The 16,556-nt window shown below is 33.4% G+C and overlaps 1 protein-coding gene across 1 annotated transcript in view; it reads right to left on the bottom strand.

The window, feature by feature from the left end:
- LOC125810374 (uncharacterized) overlaps nt 1-16,556 on the bottom strand; it is a 100,738-nt gene that overhangs the window by 1,311 nt on the left and 82,871 nt on the right. Inside the window, exons 2-9 of the mRNA XM_049489872.1 lie at nt 4,082-4,232; nt 2,559-2,689; nt 2,395-2,452; nt 2,172-2,306; nt 1,460-2,062; nt 1,239-1,382; nt 1,057-1,167; nt 900-941 (exon numbers count right to left, since the gene is read on the bottom strand). Coding sequence (XP_049345829.1) covers nt 900-941; nt 1,057-1,167; nt 1,239-1,382; nt 1,460-2,062; nt 2,172-2,306; nt 2,395-2,452; nt 2,559-2,689; nt 4,082-4,153 — 1,296 coding nt within the window. The 5' untranslated portion in view covers nt 4,154-4,232. The remainder of the gene's footprint in view (nt 1-899; nt 942-1,056; nt 1,168-1,238; nt 1,383-1,459; nt 2,063-2,171; nt 2,307-2,394; nt 2,453-2,558; nt 2,690-4,081; nt 4,233-16,556) is intronic.

The following is a 16,556-nucleotide window of genomic DNA, read 5'->3' on the forward strand; positions in this document are numbered from 1 at the left end:
TTATAGAAGCAAGTCATGTGTTAAAATGATAATAGCAACGTGCTACTTCCACTCAGGCATCAGTAAAAGGATTCTGGACGCACACCAAATACAAGAGAAATTAGGGTATTGCTGCTAAAATGAAATCCACAGATGCATTTGGGTTTAGGATAACTATTTTTTAGTTTGTGATAGTTTACTCATTGTTTACCCTCATTAGTCACTCAATCTATTAATTAAGGCATCAACCAAACACTCATCTCAATATCATTTGATTCTGGGTCATAGAAGCAAGTCATGTGTTAAAATGATAATAGCAACGTGCTACTTCCACTCAGGCATCAGTAAAAGGATTCTGGACGCACAGCAAATACAAGAGCAATTAGGGTATTGCTGCTAAAATGAAATCCACAGATGCATTTGGGTTTAGGATAACTATTTTTTAGCTTGTGATATTTTACTCATTGTTTACCCTCATTAGTCACTCAATCTATTAATTAAGGCATCAACCAAACACTCTAACATCTCAATATCATTTGTTTCTGGGTCATAGAAGCAAGGCATGTGTTAAAATGATAATAGCAACGTGCTACTTCCACTCAGGCATCAGTAAAAGGATTCTGGACGCACAGCAAATACAAGAGCAATTAGGGGCTGCTAAAATGAAATCCACAGATGCACTTGGGTTTAGGATAACTATTTTTTAGTTTGTGATATTTTACTCATTGTTTACCCTCATTAGTCACTCAATCAATTATTTAAGGCATCAACCAAACACTCTAACGTCACAATATCATTTGCTTCTGGGTCATAGAAGCAAGTCATGTGTTAAAATGATAATAGCAACGTGCTCCTTCCAGGTTTCAGTTCAGGGTAAAACATTTTAATTAGTAGAGAGCAAGAATTAGATGGCAGATCACCTGTTCTGTGAAGGTATCTTCATACTCTTGATCTTCCATGTCCTGCCAAGTAGATGAAAATATTACCAGGCCTTACTTGATACTTACAAGTTGCGACTATACGACTAACGGGTTACTTATGAGAACAACAAATTACTAAACCACACCTCTCCTATACCTGTGCATGAGAAACCTCTTGCATTGGTTCCACTGCTCTCAGCGGCATACTGTCAGTTTGGGCTTTGTATCCCAATGACCCCATCCCAAGTCCTCTGTCCATGCAGACTACCTGCATGAGAGAATAAAATTAGAATAATATGAGAATATGTTGGTTTACTTAATCAGACAATTGGAGTGTACCTCCCCTGAACCATAACCACCAAGCTCCTTCTCTTGCTTTTCTCTCTCACTAATCTCCTCCTCACCCCATGAGAATAAGCAAGGAAAAGCTACAGGGGCTGATTCATATGCTGCTCCAACAGCAACACTCTCATAGTAAAAGAGCTGCAAACCAACGAAATATTAAATTAAGCACTAATAAGATAAAACAGAGATGGGTATTTCACATCATTCACCGTCACCTGGAGAAACAAAAGACAACCCCCAACTGCACGTTGCTTTCCTTGACGAAAACGAGATATCTCCCGCACTAGCCGGTCAAGCAAGAACTTGCCCCAATTATATTGATGGAGTACATCCATATTTGTCAAAAAATGGAGGAAAGAAGGGCTTACATCAAGCCTTGCAGTTGGGCACACAAGAGTGCCCATTACATAAAGCACGAATGACCTTTTGAAATCTTCCCCAGCTTCTGGAGCTGCAAGTCGTTCCTCCAGAAGACGGACAGAAATCCCACGATTGGTGGCATTGTATCGTTTACGTAATTGTAAAATCAATTCATCAGACCCTGAGTTCACCACATCTTTACCACTGGCAGGCAAACCCATTACAAGTTCCACATCCCTTGGAGTTAAGGGTATCCTCTCACCACAGATTTCCAAGCTACGTCTTACAGTATTGAACCTCTCCAATAGCCAAAGACACAAACTTCTTCGAAGAGTCCGACATCTGAGGCCAAGGATGCTACCAAAACCCATACTCTTTACAGCTTCCTTCTGGTCAGGTGTGAGCCGTTGTAAGACATTTAGTAGACGGCCAGGGGAACACCTTGTGACTAATTTGGTCTGCATAAGTAATCCATCAATAAGTTCATAAGAAGTCAAAGATATTAAACATTCTTAGCGTTATGAGTTTAATCATCAAATAAAGAAAACCTTTGGGAGGGAGTTTAACCTGTCTTCTTGGCTTAGGAGCACGGGCAGGTGCTGAGCTCAGGTACTTATCCCACACTTCACGGGCACGAGTAGTGTACTTTGCCTTCTCCTCAGGACCCATCAGCTTCCATGCATCTGATGCTGCCTTTGTGGCCTGAAAAGTGATGTGCTCTTACTAACAGGCTTGTGTGTAACAAACAGGTGTACGCTAATGCATCTCATAAATACAAATAGTTTCTTACAGCTTTCAGGCCTGAAGATTCAGGATGTGTAGCACTATACTCTTTAATAAAGTCACGGCTGAAAATATTATTCTCAGTGTTAGATGAGCATGGTAGTCCAAAAGCAGTGGAAATTAGATAAACAAGTTACAAAGATAAGGTATTTACTCAAATAAACAAGTCACCTGAAGTGCACCCAAGAGCAAGCAGGACGAGGAGTGGCTACTTGCTTTTTCTTCTTTTTTCTACTCCCTTCAGGTTCACTAATACCTTGATCCTTCCTCTTTCCCATTGCAAATTCTCCTTCAGTAGGCACCTTAAATTAAAGAATGGAGAAATTCAGTTACCTATAATACCCATCCACCTTAAAAAAAACGAAGATGATGCCAAAGCACATAGAATCCGGAAAAAAATGAACTCTTTTAACGGAACAGCAAATGAACAAATTCACCACATTTAGAAAATGTGACCATTATATGCTATGATGCTCCCAACTACAGCATCAGCTGAAAACATGTCTGTAGGCCAGCAGCAGTATTATGCATACAGATTCAGCACCTCCTAAATGTTAGCTTCTTCATTCTGCTAATTCATTAAGATTCAGCTACTCCTCAATGTCATTTCTGCATACTGCCAATTTCCTTAATAAACAGTGCATTTGTTTTGTGAATAACATGCTATTAAACCAAGCAATGTTGTGAAGTATGCTGATAGTCCAATACAAAACAGCCAAGCAGAGCTGATACCTGCACTTTGATATATAGTGTCCTTACTTTAAAGACAAAGTTATCATATTTACATGGTTCATATCCTCAGTCTTTTCAAAAGCCCACTAGTACTTTGCAAGTCCATAATTCCATGACAGAAAACCTGGACTATCATACTTTCAGACACAAATGGCTAAACAGTACCCAGATTATGTTCCACTTTCCTACATCATCTTTTGAATGTGATATAAATATCATGTGCTCTATTCACTACAACTCTGCCTGTGCCAGCTCGCTCATACTACCAGTCCCAAGCCCCCATAAAGGAGGGCTGCCGAGGGTCAATCAGAAACAGCCTCTCTACCCCATAAAGGTAGGGGTAAGGCTGCGTACATCTTACCCTTCGCAGACACCACTTGTAGGAATACACTAGGTTTGTTGTTGTTGATGTTGTGCTCTATACTACCTTCTTAAAGTTCCAATTGGTGCAGTAACATTTTTAAGCAACTCTGTTTTTCTTCGTCCAAACAGTTTACGAGTTCTACTCCCTTCTGTCACAATTTGTGTGACATCGTTTGACTTCACACACAAAGCTTAAAGAAAGAAATGACTTCTGAATTTTTTAGTCTAAAACAAGCCTTGTACATCCGTGTGACTATAAATAAAAGCGAAATTTTAAAGCTAAGTTATTTCTAATTATAGAAAGCTAACAGTCTTATTTACATAGACTAAAAAGGAAAGCTTCTTCTCTAATTCTAGTAAATTGCTACTGCATTCTAAAGCTGGACAGCTATTTAACACAAAAACACACACACACGCAGAAGGAGGAAGCGAGAAACTGAAAGAGAACCAAATGATCATGAAAGTTTTGATGAATAATAAGTGGATGCTTCACTTCAGCAAAAACAAAGAAATCGAAAATTGACTGTAAAACAACAAAATGAGGTACGATATAAGGCACAAAGAAAGATGAAAAATCGAAGGGAATTGAGGATTGAAACCATTGTCATTGTGTGGTGAGGAGATGAGGCTTTGTCGTTGAGATCAGGTGGAGAAGCCTCAACCTCGACCATGTCGATTATACTAGGGTTCCGGCAGCTATGAACGGTGATGGAGGTTGATCGATGACGAGACGGGGACGAGTTCGTCGGCCTCCAGGGAAATTCAGGCGTTCAGAATTATTTTTTCTGTGCTGATTAGGGTTGTACCTTTAGGTTCTTTGGTTAATTTGATTTTTTTCATCGGTAATAGGAAGAGTACAATCGGGCACCGGTTTAGCCCGTTTCCTTTGTTCTTGTTATTTTTTTATTTTATTTTTGTCTTCCAATCCGTAGGTGTCCGGAGCCCCTAACTAAATTAGAATTGCGCCCCGCAGGCTGCAGGGAGGGGTGTTCATAGTTTGATTTGCGTTAGTTATTGGTTAAAATTAACTACAAATCTAATTAGTCAATTTTTAATTTTCTAAAATCAAATCAAATCAAACGAAAAAAACCCCGCTAATTTGGTTGTTGTTGGTTTGGTTCGGATTTTTTTATTTTTTCGATTTGAAAGTAATAAATTAAATTTGTTGAGAGTATATGTATCTCGATAAACACAGACACCTAATACATGAACAATCCACAAGAAAGTTATTGTGGATTCAATTAAGCATTATTTAGTTATTATTACACGAACAAAGTGATTTAATTAAGTGAAAGTGTGAACTATTTAATGCTACGTAGGGTATGTAAAGATTAAAGTACTGGACTTTGATCAACTTGGTCTTAGATTTTTAATAGTCGGGCTTGAGATAACGGTAAAGTTAAGACTTAGGGGTCGTTTGGTTGGGCACAAGTTATCCCAGGATTAATTATCTTGGGGCTAGCTATCCTAGAATAACTTATCCCACCACGTATATGGGATAACATATCCCATCACTATGATATAAATAGTGGGATAAGTTATCCCAAACATGACAACCAAACAAGATACAAAAACTTTATCCCATCACTATTTTCTTATCTCATCGCTATTTAGTTCTATCCCTCACACCAAACGACCCGTAAGTTAATTACTTCCTCCGTCCCATTATATGTGAGGTAGTTTGACTCGGCACGGAGTTTAAGAAAGAAATGAAGATTTTTAAAACTTGTGGTCCAAAATGAATGATAGAAATTTGCGTGGCTGTAAATCATTTCATTAACGGTAAAATAGACATTTTATAGTTAAATTGTTACTTAATATAGAAATGTGTCATTCTTTTTGGGACTGACTAAAAAGGAAAGTAAGTCACATAAATTGGGACCGAGTGAGTAATATTTAACAAAATATTTATATTTTATTTATGAATAATATATAAATAATTATAAAATTTATATATATATATATATATATATATATAAAATTCTCGGTTCGATTTGGTTGTTTTTGTGGGTTTCTTTTAGTAAAACTAAAATCAAACCAAATAATATTGATTTTCAAAATTTAAAATCAAACCTAACTAAATCACATCAAATATTGATTTTTTTAATTGGTTTGGTTCGGATTGTGGTTCGATTTGATCTTTTAGTCATAACCATAAACAACCCTAACTACAGGACTTAATTATGCCGAATCCGAGACATCTTATTATGGGTGAAGTAATCTCACAATGACACCATAACCTATGTTGGTTGTTTCCTTTGTTGCCACACACATTACCCAAAAGTCATACCACATTTCTTTTGGAAAATTTTCAAAAGTATACAGCCCAACACAAAAAATTTAGGGCAATTGGTCAAATTTGCTCCTGCACTATGTGTTGTAAAATAATTTTATCTTTCATTAATAGTTATGGTTAAATATGCCCTTTTGTTACGAAAATAAATTTTAAAAAAATCTAATGTTACAATAGCAAAAACTTAGTCTACAGTGATGTCATATGTTCCGCAATTAATGATTAAATTTTTTAATTGGAGGAGGGAAAAATGATTTTTTTTCTCGGTAGTTCTGAAGAAAGTTTGACATTTTCCTCTAGTTTAAAGTTTTTTAGATGTTTCTTATTCTTCCTTTCTCTCTTTCTGTCATTATCTCTATCATCCAGTGTTTTAAAAGACTCTGTTGACTCGTTTTGAGGCAGAGTTCTAGCAAAACGCTCTGAGGCTCAAATGTGAGGATTAGTTCTGTAAGATTTACATCCTAAGCACCCGATTGTACGCCCTAAGCACGTCCAACACCCAACATTCGGGGCTCGCCTAATAGATCTTACACAAATTATGTAATAAATTCTTTAGCTAACATTGTTGACCCTCATAATTCTTGAATAAATAAATGATACTTAATACTATTTAAATCTATATAAATAAGAAGATTGTGAGTAATCCAAATAACAAGTTGTAGTATCACATATTTAATATTTCGTAACACTGTGAGTCTACGAAATTTTACTTTTTTCACTTATCATTGGTCTTCATGTTTTTGTGTATGTCTCAAAATTATCATATTTTATTTATCTATTTGGAGGTAATTTTATTTTTATTCATATGTTTTCATTATAATACTAGCAGGTTTTATTGATTATTTTCTCTTTTTGGGGTGTGCGGGGGGGGGGGGGTAACTTGTATAGTATGATAATAAAATATTTTTAGAAATGATGATTCTTTTATTATCAGAAAGTTAAGATTTTAGATTATTTATACTTGTATAATCATGTTAGAAGTTTTATTTCTATGAGTTTCCTTATCATATTTGTAGTTATTTCAAACTATATGTATTTTTATAATTTTATGTTATTATTTTATCATACTATATTGTAAATTAAAAATTTAAAGATCCACAATATAACACCTCGGCCTTAGAAAGAGCTAAAATTAGAAAGAACTAATTTGGAAAGGGCTAATTTGAGATTTATGCGAGTTAAGCTTAAGTTGTGAGTTTTGAGTAAACTTCAAACAACCATAACTTTCAGTACATGATGAGTTATGTGGCACATAAGATATCAAATGAAAGGTCTTTGAATCCTCTTTCCAACGCCATCGAGTTTGCTAAATTTGGAGTTTGGGTGAGGGAGATATTCCCGTTTGAAGTCATCATGTCCAGTTAAGAAAATTTACCCGAATTAATGAGGGGTATTTAGGTCTTTTCCTTACCCCATCAGCTTTAAAAAAAATTGGAAATATTTTAGGGGTCTAAATTGACTTAGATCAGTTTTCATAATTCAAAATCACGCTTAGGATTTTGAGAGGAGTTCAAGAGGAGGAAACAAGGAGGAGTTCAAGCATTCGCCAAGATTTCTTACGAATCGGGGATTTATTTCGCCAAATTAAGGTATGTAAGTTCTCATAATGTTGGGTTCGTTCACCGGCACGCCAATCAAGTGATTTTTATCCATAATTTCGTTCTTGAGGTTGAATGTTTTGAGTTCTTGAGGTTTTGTGCTTCGTTCTTGATAATGAAGTTCTTGTTGAGTTCTTGAGGTGAGAGTTGCGAATGATTGTAGTTTTTGTGTGGGTTTTCGCTGAGATTGTTCTGGGTTATAAGAATTCAAGAATTTTGACCTTAGAGTTTCAATGTGTATGAGTTGAATTGAGGTTGGGAGAGGAAGAAAAGATCGGGCAAAAATAAGCGCCCAGGTCTGCGTCGCGGACATGCTTTAAAATCCAGTCCCCAAAAAATGTCCTCCCTCTCCGTGTCGCGGAGAGAACGCGGACTCCACTGTTTCAAAAATTATTTCGCAACCAAATAAGTTGATTCATCTCCGCGTCGCGCCTTTGCTTCTGATCAGTGTCTTCACGTATTTCTTATTATCAACTATCTAAACCCCATTTAATCATCACGAGATCCTTCATATCATAAATCATAATTCAAATTCAAGATAGAGTTAAGAGTCGAGTTTGAGAGAGTCTTTCGAGTCATTTTGAGAAGTCTTTTGCAACTTTTAAAACTTGTTTTAAGACTTGAGTACTTGAGCATGATGATGATGAGAGTTGAGTTTCATTTTTCAAAATGAATACATGGGAATTAAGTATTCCCAAGAGTAAATATTTTTACATTTAAAATGAGAGGAAACATCGATTTCTAAATGAGTTCACGAGGAGTTTTGAGTACTATCTCTTTTAAGAGAAACATTTTGAGTAATAATCTCAAAGTTTGAGGATGAGTAAATATTTTTAAACATATGAGCTGTGTAACACCTCGCAACTAGAAAGAACTAGAAAAAGTTTAAAATCTGGAAATAGTCATTTTTGGAAAGTATAAGGAAATTTGGAAAATTTTAAGTAAGTTAAAGTGAGTTTTTGGTCAACTTCAAACGACCATAACTCCTAGATCATAATGAGTTAGGTGTATTTCCAGATATTGTTGGAAAACTCTTGGAATGAGCTTTCCAACGCCGTCAAGTTTGTGCGATTCCAAGTTCGTATGAGTGAGTTATGATCTTTGGAAGTTGGGCTGTTGGTTTAAGGAAAGTCCAAATCCGGATTTTTGAAGGGTAGTTTGGTTTTTTCCTTACCCTTTTATTTTAATTCGTTTTAGTGAATTAATTAAGGGTCTAAACTGAACTTGGTCAGTTTTACGCTTTGGAAAAGAGTTAGGGTTTTAGAGAAGAGGAGAAAAGAGAAGGAGAAGCAACAAAATCGTTAAGATCGTCGAGTTTAGCTTGTGGACTTCGTCGGGGGTGATCCCTACAAGGTCTGTGAGATCACATAGCATTGGGTTAGTTCACCCATGCGCCAAGCATGTTTAATTAGCGTATTTTCGTCCTAAAATGATTGACAATTGGGTGTTCTTAAAGTTGTTCTTGAATTGATTTCATTCTTGAATATGAATTGGGATTAAGGAGTTTCTCGATGTTAAAGTATTGTTTCCTTGAGTTGTTTGGGTGAGATTTTTTGTATATGATTTGGGTACATGAATCTAAAGTGAATTTGAGAAAAAGAATCGGATTAAAATGATTTAGGGCCAAAAAACGCGATCAAAAATTCGTCTGAATTTTGCCTGAGGAACAGGTCGCGCGACGCGCCCCCATAGCGCTAGGAGGCTGGGGCGGCGTGCCCAAAATGAGCCCCAGTAAATTGGGGACACGCCTGGATCGGCGTTTTTCACCAATTTTTCGTCGTTTAGCCTATTTAAGTTATTCTAAAGTGTCCTAACTACTTTCCAATGATTCTAACTACTCTAAATGACTTCTAAACACCTAGAAATCATCCATAAACATGAATCATAACCTTGAATCCATAAATTCAAATTCAAGAAAAGTCAAGAGTCAAGTCTAGGAAGTTCTCAGAGTTTTTTCAAGAAGTCTTTTGCATATGCTTTTTTACTTTGTTTTAAAACTCAAGTTTTGAAGTTGAGTAAAGAGTAAGAGCAAAGTTCATTTTCTTTAAAATGATATATGAGAACTAAGTATTTCCAAGAGTAAATGTTTTCACATTTAAGATGAGAGGAAACAAAGATTTCCAAAAGAGTTTTGAACAGCAAAAGGGAACATTGATTCCAAGATAGCTTTTTAAGCTAAGTTTGAGCAATTATCTCAAACCAGAGAAGAAGTTGTTTTAAAAATATATGAGCTAAGTATATTTTGGGAGTAGTATTGAGCACCGATATAGGGACGCGAGTTCATATTAACTCAAGCCCCCATAAACCATGTAGCCATCATGGGCAGAAAAAGGATCATACGTTTTAGATTATTTCTTAGTGCTTTTTAGCATAGACTAGTGGATCCACTTAGTAGTTCAGGTTCTATACCGATGGCAAGGTATAAGACGGTCCTTGGCAACGTGAGGTAAAATGTTGTATCATCACTTAGGCTCATAGTGATGGTTGTATGTTAGAGAAACTCCCATAGAAGTTATTGTATTTTTATATACATCAGTTTATTGTATTTTTACATACATTTCAGAGTTATGTTGTATCCTTGTATATACACAGAGTTGACATCATGTTTTTAAACAACTTTTCTTTATATTGCACTTGTTTTAAACTGCTTTATATTGAAATGAGTTCAGTTAAGTATTCATGAGTTGAGAAGAGCCAAGGTAAGTGTTTCTTTCAGATTCCCTTTCAAGCCTATGTTGTTTTAGCATTCCAACTCGCATACTCATACATTCAATGTACTGATGCCAGTTGGCCTGCATCGTCTTATGATGCAGACGCAGGTAATCAGGATCAGCATCCAGCGCCTCGTTGATCCAGCTTGAGTATTCAGAGTCTGTTGGTGAGCCTCATTGCATTCCGGAGGCCTCTTTTATTCACTTTCTAGTTTAGTTCATTAGGATGTTGTGGGGTTTGTCCCAACATCCATCTCAGTTGTTTTAGAGGCTTTATAGATAGTTAGTAGTTCAATTGTCTTTACATTATCATTTAGATGTTGTTTAAAGACTGAGTTGCCATTTTGGCTAAACTATTATTTCTTAAGTTATGCATGAGTTATATTTTCTTATGTTTAAGTCTTCCGTTGAGTATGTAAGCCAGGCCAAAGGTTCGCTTGGGGCCAGCAATAGTTCTCGAGTGCCAACCACGCCCAGGGTATAGGCTCGGGGCGTGACAAGCTGAGTTATATTATTGGGAGTAGTATTAAGCACCGATATGGGGACGAGTTCTAACAACTCGAAGTCCTCATAAACCATGCATGTAGCCAACGTGGGTAGAAAGGGTCATACTTTTTAGATGATTCCTTATCACTTTTTAAGCATAGCTTGGTGGATCCACTTAGTTGAGGATGTCTTATACTCTGGCAAGGTATATGACAGTTCTGACGGCGTGGGGGAGACGTTGTATCATCACATAGTTCATAGTGATGGTTGTCAGTTAGAGAATCTCCCAAACAAGTGTTATTATTGTATTTCAAATACATTGAGTTGTTATCTATTGTTTTAAATGATTTATATAAACTGCATCTTTATTGTTGTTTTTATATTGTATTGAGTTGAGTATCCATGAGTTGAGTAGAGTTGAGGTGAGTATGTTTCCTTCTTTCCAAGTTCAAGCTCTTATGTTATGTATAGTGTTCGTCCCTTACATGCTCATATATTCAATATACTGATGTCATTTATCCTGCATCGTTTAATGATGCAGATACATGAGATCATGGTTATCAACAAGCGCTTCGTTGATACCACTTGCAGGAGTTGTTTGGTGAGCCTCCTTGCTTCCGGAGGATCCCTCATTTATTTCTATTATTTCAGTTTTGTTAGGATGATTGTGGTCTTGTCCCGACATCCCTCATAGTATTAGAGGCTTCATAGACAGTCAGTGGCGGATCTATGCAGAGGTTTGGGAGTGCCACGCCACCCCCGAACTTCGACGAAACTCTATATATACATAGGTATATATATATAATATTTATATAAATATAAAGCGTGCCACCCACAGAACAAAATTGTCTTGTGGTGCCATGGTATGAGGGCAACTTTAGAAGGCTGATGTTGCGGGTTCGAATCCCATTTGTACCTATTTTTTTGAGAAATTTGATGCAGACGTTTTTTAAGAAAAAAAAAGGCTCCAAGCACTGGCACAATTTTTATTTTTTATTTTTTTATAATTGTTATTGACTTAAATTAAATTAATTACATTATTACTCCTTTGACTTTTCTTTTATTTGATTAAATACTCAATAAAAGTGTAATATCTTATTATTTACATTTTATTGATTGATTTATGATATATATCGAAAAGATAAATAATTTAATCAAATATAAAATTAATTTAATCGATAAGTCTATTTGGCACCCACGGACTCTAAATCTTGGATCCGCCACTGTAGACAGTAGTAGTTGATGAGTCTTTTCCATTTTCATTTTGTTAATATTTAAGACTTGAGTTACCCCTTGTGGCCAGTTTGAATATTTTAAATGTTCTAAGTTAATCATCTTGAGACTTGAGTAAAAGCGTTTTGTTATGAGTTGAGTTACTTTTGAGTTCTTATATTTATGAGTAAGTCTTCCGCTGAGTTCGCTTGGGAACCATCAATGGTTCTCGAGTGTCGGTCACGTCCGGGGTGTAGGCTCGGGGCATGACACACAAGGCTTACGCCTTATATTTCGAGGCTTACGCCTCGCCCTATACTAAGTAAAACTCCCCGCCTCACACCCTCGTTTTTAAAACACTGCAGTATCATCAATCATTCTTTTTTTTTCCTCCTCCTTCAACCCCTACTATGTGATTATACAACTATAGGGATAGTAAATTTAATTAGTGAGGCTTTCCATTGTTGTATTAATTTGCGAAATCAATGAATTAATTGTATCATAATAAATTACAGATTATTTCATAAAAAAATTATAATTATACTCCTCGGTTTAATTTGAAATCTTTTATTAAATCTTTTTGAACTCCTCATGTTAAGATTACAAATACAAATCAATTAAATTAAATTTCTAACAATTTAATTCATTGAGCGATTTAATTTTATATACTTACGCTTAACTTACTTCATGTGATTGATACAAAATCGACTTGTAGGATTTTTATTAGTAAAAAACACAGTTACTAGAGATATATACTAAAATTTTGAACACATTTTACAAAATTCCTTGCTTAGCCTCCGGTATATATAGATATACTAGTCTCTTGAAACATGTATTGCACATTTATCCCAAAGTACTTAAACAATTATTTCCATTGATAAATTTGAAATGCCACGTATATTATTAGACTTTCTGTATGTTATAAAACAAAAATCAAAGCAATACAATAAAAATGAAATAACAAACTCATAAATTAAGATTAGAATTTTTTACAAATTTGATGCTACTTTAGTGACATATATAATACTTTAATCTAAAGATAAATATATAGTGTAATAAAAAAAATTATCTTGTGAACTTAACTATTATGCATGAAAAATAAAAACTAAATTGATGCATATAATGAAATTCAAATGCCTTTAGAAGTCATAGAACCTTGTTTCGATTCTAACATATGAATATTAAGAAAGTTAACAAAGAAAAAGATGGGGGTGGGGATAAGGGATGATAAGTACCCTAAACTAAAGATGGTGGAGAAGAAGACTCAAGAAATTATGAATATTTTAACCTAATAAAATAGTAGAGAAGGTTTATGTATAATGAGATGTTAGGAATAATAGAAAAGACTCAATTTATTATAAAATGTTAGGAGAAGTAAAAGAGATTCACTTTATTATAAGATGTTTGGAGTAGTAAAAAAGACCAAAGTTATTATGTGGTGTTTTTTTTCTTTTTTAAACAAAGATTAAATTTCCACACTTAAATGCATTATACTTCAAAAAGAATGATAAAAGCCTAAAACGTTGCCGATTAAAAAGAAATGAACTATTAGTTAAATGAACCTGGACTATATTTGATTAATTTACTCAAATTCATTATGTTTGGGTTTTAAAGGAATATTAAATTCTTTATATTGTTAATATTTTAATTTAGTATAGAGATAAAATGGTAATTCAATTTTTCATTTTAGAGCTTTCTACTTTTCATTCATATATATATACTAGTTACAGTAGCCTGTGCTAGCACGGGCCCAACATATATTTTTATTTTTTATTTTAATTTATGTGACATTAATAAAATTTTAACGGTCAAACAATTGTTTTGTATGTTCTTTAAATTTTAAGTTGTTGATTATTGTGGTTAATAATACTTTATATGTAATTTTCAATATTCTCTTTGTCCCAATTTATGTGTCATTGATAGAATTTCGAAAGTCAAGCAAATTTTGTATATGTCCTTTAGATTTTGAAGTTATTTAATTATTATGAGTTATAGTACATTTTACGTATATGTTGCTTTTTCTATCCCAAACTATGTGACATTAGTAGAATTTTGAGAGTTGATCAAATTTTTTGTATGTCCTTTAAATTTTGAAGTTGCTAATTATTGTGTGATTTGTAGTACATTTCATGTTATTTCAAATAATAAATGTTATTTCCTCTATCCTAATTTATATGGCACTAATAGATTTTGAGCTTCAACCAAATTTTATAGATGTCTTTATAATATTTTAGGGTTTAATTACCTCTTTTTGATTGTTAATTCATTAATATGTTTTCTTCACAATTATCAGTAGAGCTACCTTTCAGTGTTGATGATTTAGCAACATACCCTTAAAAGAACAGACTAACGAAAGCTTCCTCTTATTGCTTATTGTGCGTATTATTAAGTAAAAAGTATTCTAATTAATTCTACTAAAGATTCACTAATTGAATGCTGAGAGAAATTAATTAATGTGAGAAAAGTACTGAAAGAAAGACTTAATCCTACTCCATCCGTCCAATAATTATTGTCTATTATACAATTTTGGAATGTCCTACAATACTAGTCCACTTTATGAAATCAATAGATAGTTTACCCCTTATCATTAATTATAGTCATTTTTCAATTATATTTTTTAATACATTATATTTATTATTTTTAAAGAATGATATAGTACTATTACTCTTTTATTTATAATTTCTTAAAAAATGTATAAAGTCAATACTGGAGAAATATTATTGGAGAGAGAATAGTTGATATCAGTCACCAAAGCAATACAACTAAGTAGTAATAAGTGGGGCCCATGTTTTCAGAAAGTTGTGCGAATTATTTGTAGTTTTAAGGGGACAAATTAGTCCAACAGATACAAAAAATGAAATGCAGTTGCACTACTCCTTTAACTAACCAATTGAATTACATTTTTCATGTGAAATTACAAAAGTAACATTTGAGGATTTTTTTGTCAATTCCCATAAACGGGAAGCTCCTCACATTCACTCTTATTAATAGTAGTAATATAGTAATTTTCAAAGTTAAATTAGATTGTATTAATTTGATATTTTAAACAAAAAATTTAAATATGCAAAATCTATACAAAAAGTACTATAAATTGTAATTTTTTGCATATGAATATGATGAAAAAACACATTGTAAAATATTACTTAAAATTCTTATAGTTTGACTCTAAAAAGGAAATCATAACAATTAAAAGTGTATAGAGAGAGTAGCAAATAGGTAATTAAATTTCAAAAAGTTTAAAATAAAAGGTTGAAAAAAAGAATAAGATAGACAACATATATTGAAAATTGAAAACATATAGATAGTAAATGGGCCCAAATGAGGTAGGTAATTAATGGTGTTAAATTGTCCAATAATATAAATTTTAAAGGTACAACCATAAAAGAAGAATGTACAACACTATCTAAGCACATATCATCCAACACTTGTCATGTGCTAAGTAGTAGATATTCCCACTTATTATATATAGTAATATATATATTTGTTTAAAGTAATTGTCCATAAAGTGTTGATATCTACCTGGTGCGTTTTTATATCCAAATGGTAATACATTCCATTCATAAAATCCCTTAGGAGCTAGAATAAAATTCTTACAACGATAGTTTATGGAACTATGTGAAAAACATAAAGAAGAAATAAAAATGGAAAAAATATTAGTAAAAAACTTGGCATGTTGCAAAAATAAGACAGCACCTCAATTTGGTTGTACGGATAGGTATTATAAAAATAAAAAGAAATATACTACATAAAGCATTTATTACATATAAGAGAGTTACTAAGGGAAATTTATTCTATGTAAAATTTTATACGGCAACAACAGTCTATTGCGTATTCTTCTTTATTCATTTATAAATTATGTTGTAGTTTATATTCTATGTTATTTATTTGTATTTCTAGATATAAAATAGTTTTTCTTTGTGCTACTATAGATTTGCGACAAATTCCTGCGAATATATTATTGTTAAGTCTATTTTGCCTATGTTCTAATTCTTGTCGTTTTTCTATAATATATATATATATATATGAATGAATATTGCAATTTCTTTTTGCTATTTTGGTGACTTTTTTTTAACTCTGTTAAAATTTCTTGTGAGGTCGATTGAAAATTTATATTCGCTTTTGTCCATTTCTACAGGTTTCTTCATATACTTTTTGGGAAAATTACTTGTGGGTTGTGCTATATTTGATAGCACAAAACAACAAATATGTGATACTAATACGGAACCAATGATGAAATTTGTTAAAAGAACCAAACAGATCGCTCTCTTGACTGCCATAGTTAGTATATTATTTTGATTGTTTTTTCTTATGTACAAACATTTTGTATGCCATTGCACTCTTCCTAGAATATTTGTATAGAGACAATTAATCCACTACTTTTGTCGCAAGTTAACTAATTTGCCATATTTCTTCGTCTCTTCTTTTTGGGCATAATAAGAGATCAAGTTTTCTTGAAACTAACAAATGTCCAAACTACACTAAAACAAAAATAATTTTTATCGTCAATAAATATGCACATTAACGAAGAGTGCTAGAACCTTTACCGACATTAATTAATTGTCATTAGATTCAATGTTGCTATAGACTTTAGGGACATTATAGAGAGTATCAATTTTCTCTGAAAATTCATATTTAGCGACAATTAAGCTATTAATTACCGTTAATTAAAGATCATTTTTGCTGTAGTGATAACGCTTTCTTTTGATTAAGTTTTTTGTTTTTTTTTTACAATGAAGTAATAACTCTTTCTTTTAGCTTCTTTCAATTTAATTTG

This window comes from Solanum verrucosum, unplaced genomic scaffold (assembly GCF_900185275.1).
Source record: "Solanum verrucosum unplaced genomic scaffold, falcon-dt-bn FXZP01000038.1, whole genome shotgun sequence".
In the NCBI taxonomy this organism is placed as follows: domain Eukaryota; kingdom Viridiplantae; phylum Streptophyta; class Magnoliopsida; order Solanales; family Solanaceae; genus Solanum; species Solanum verrucosum.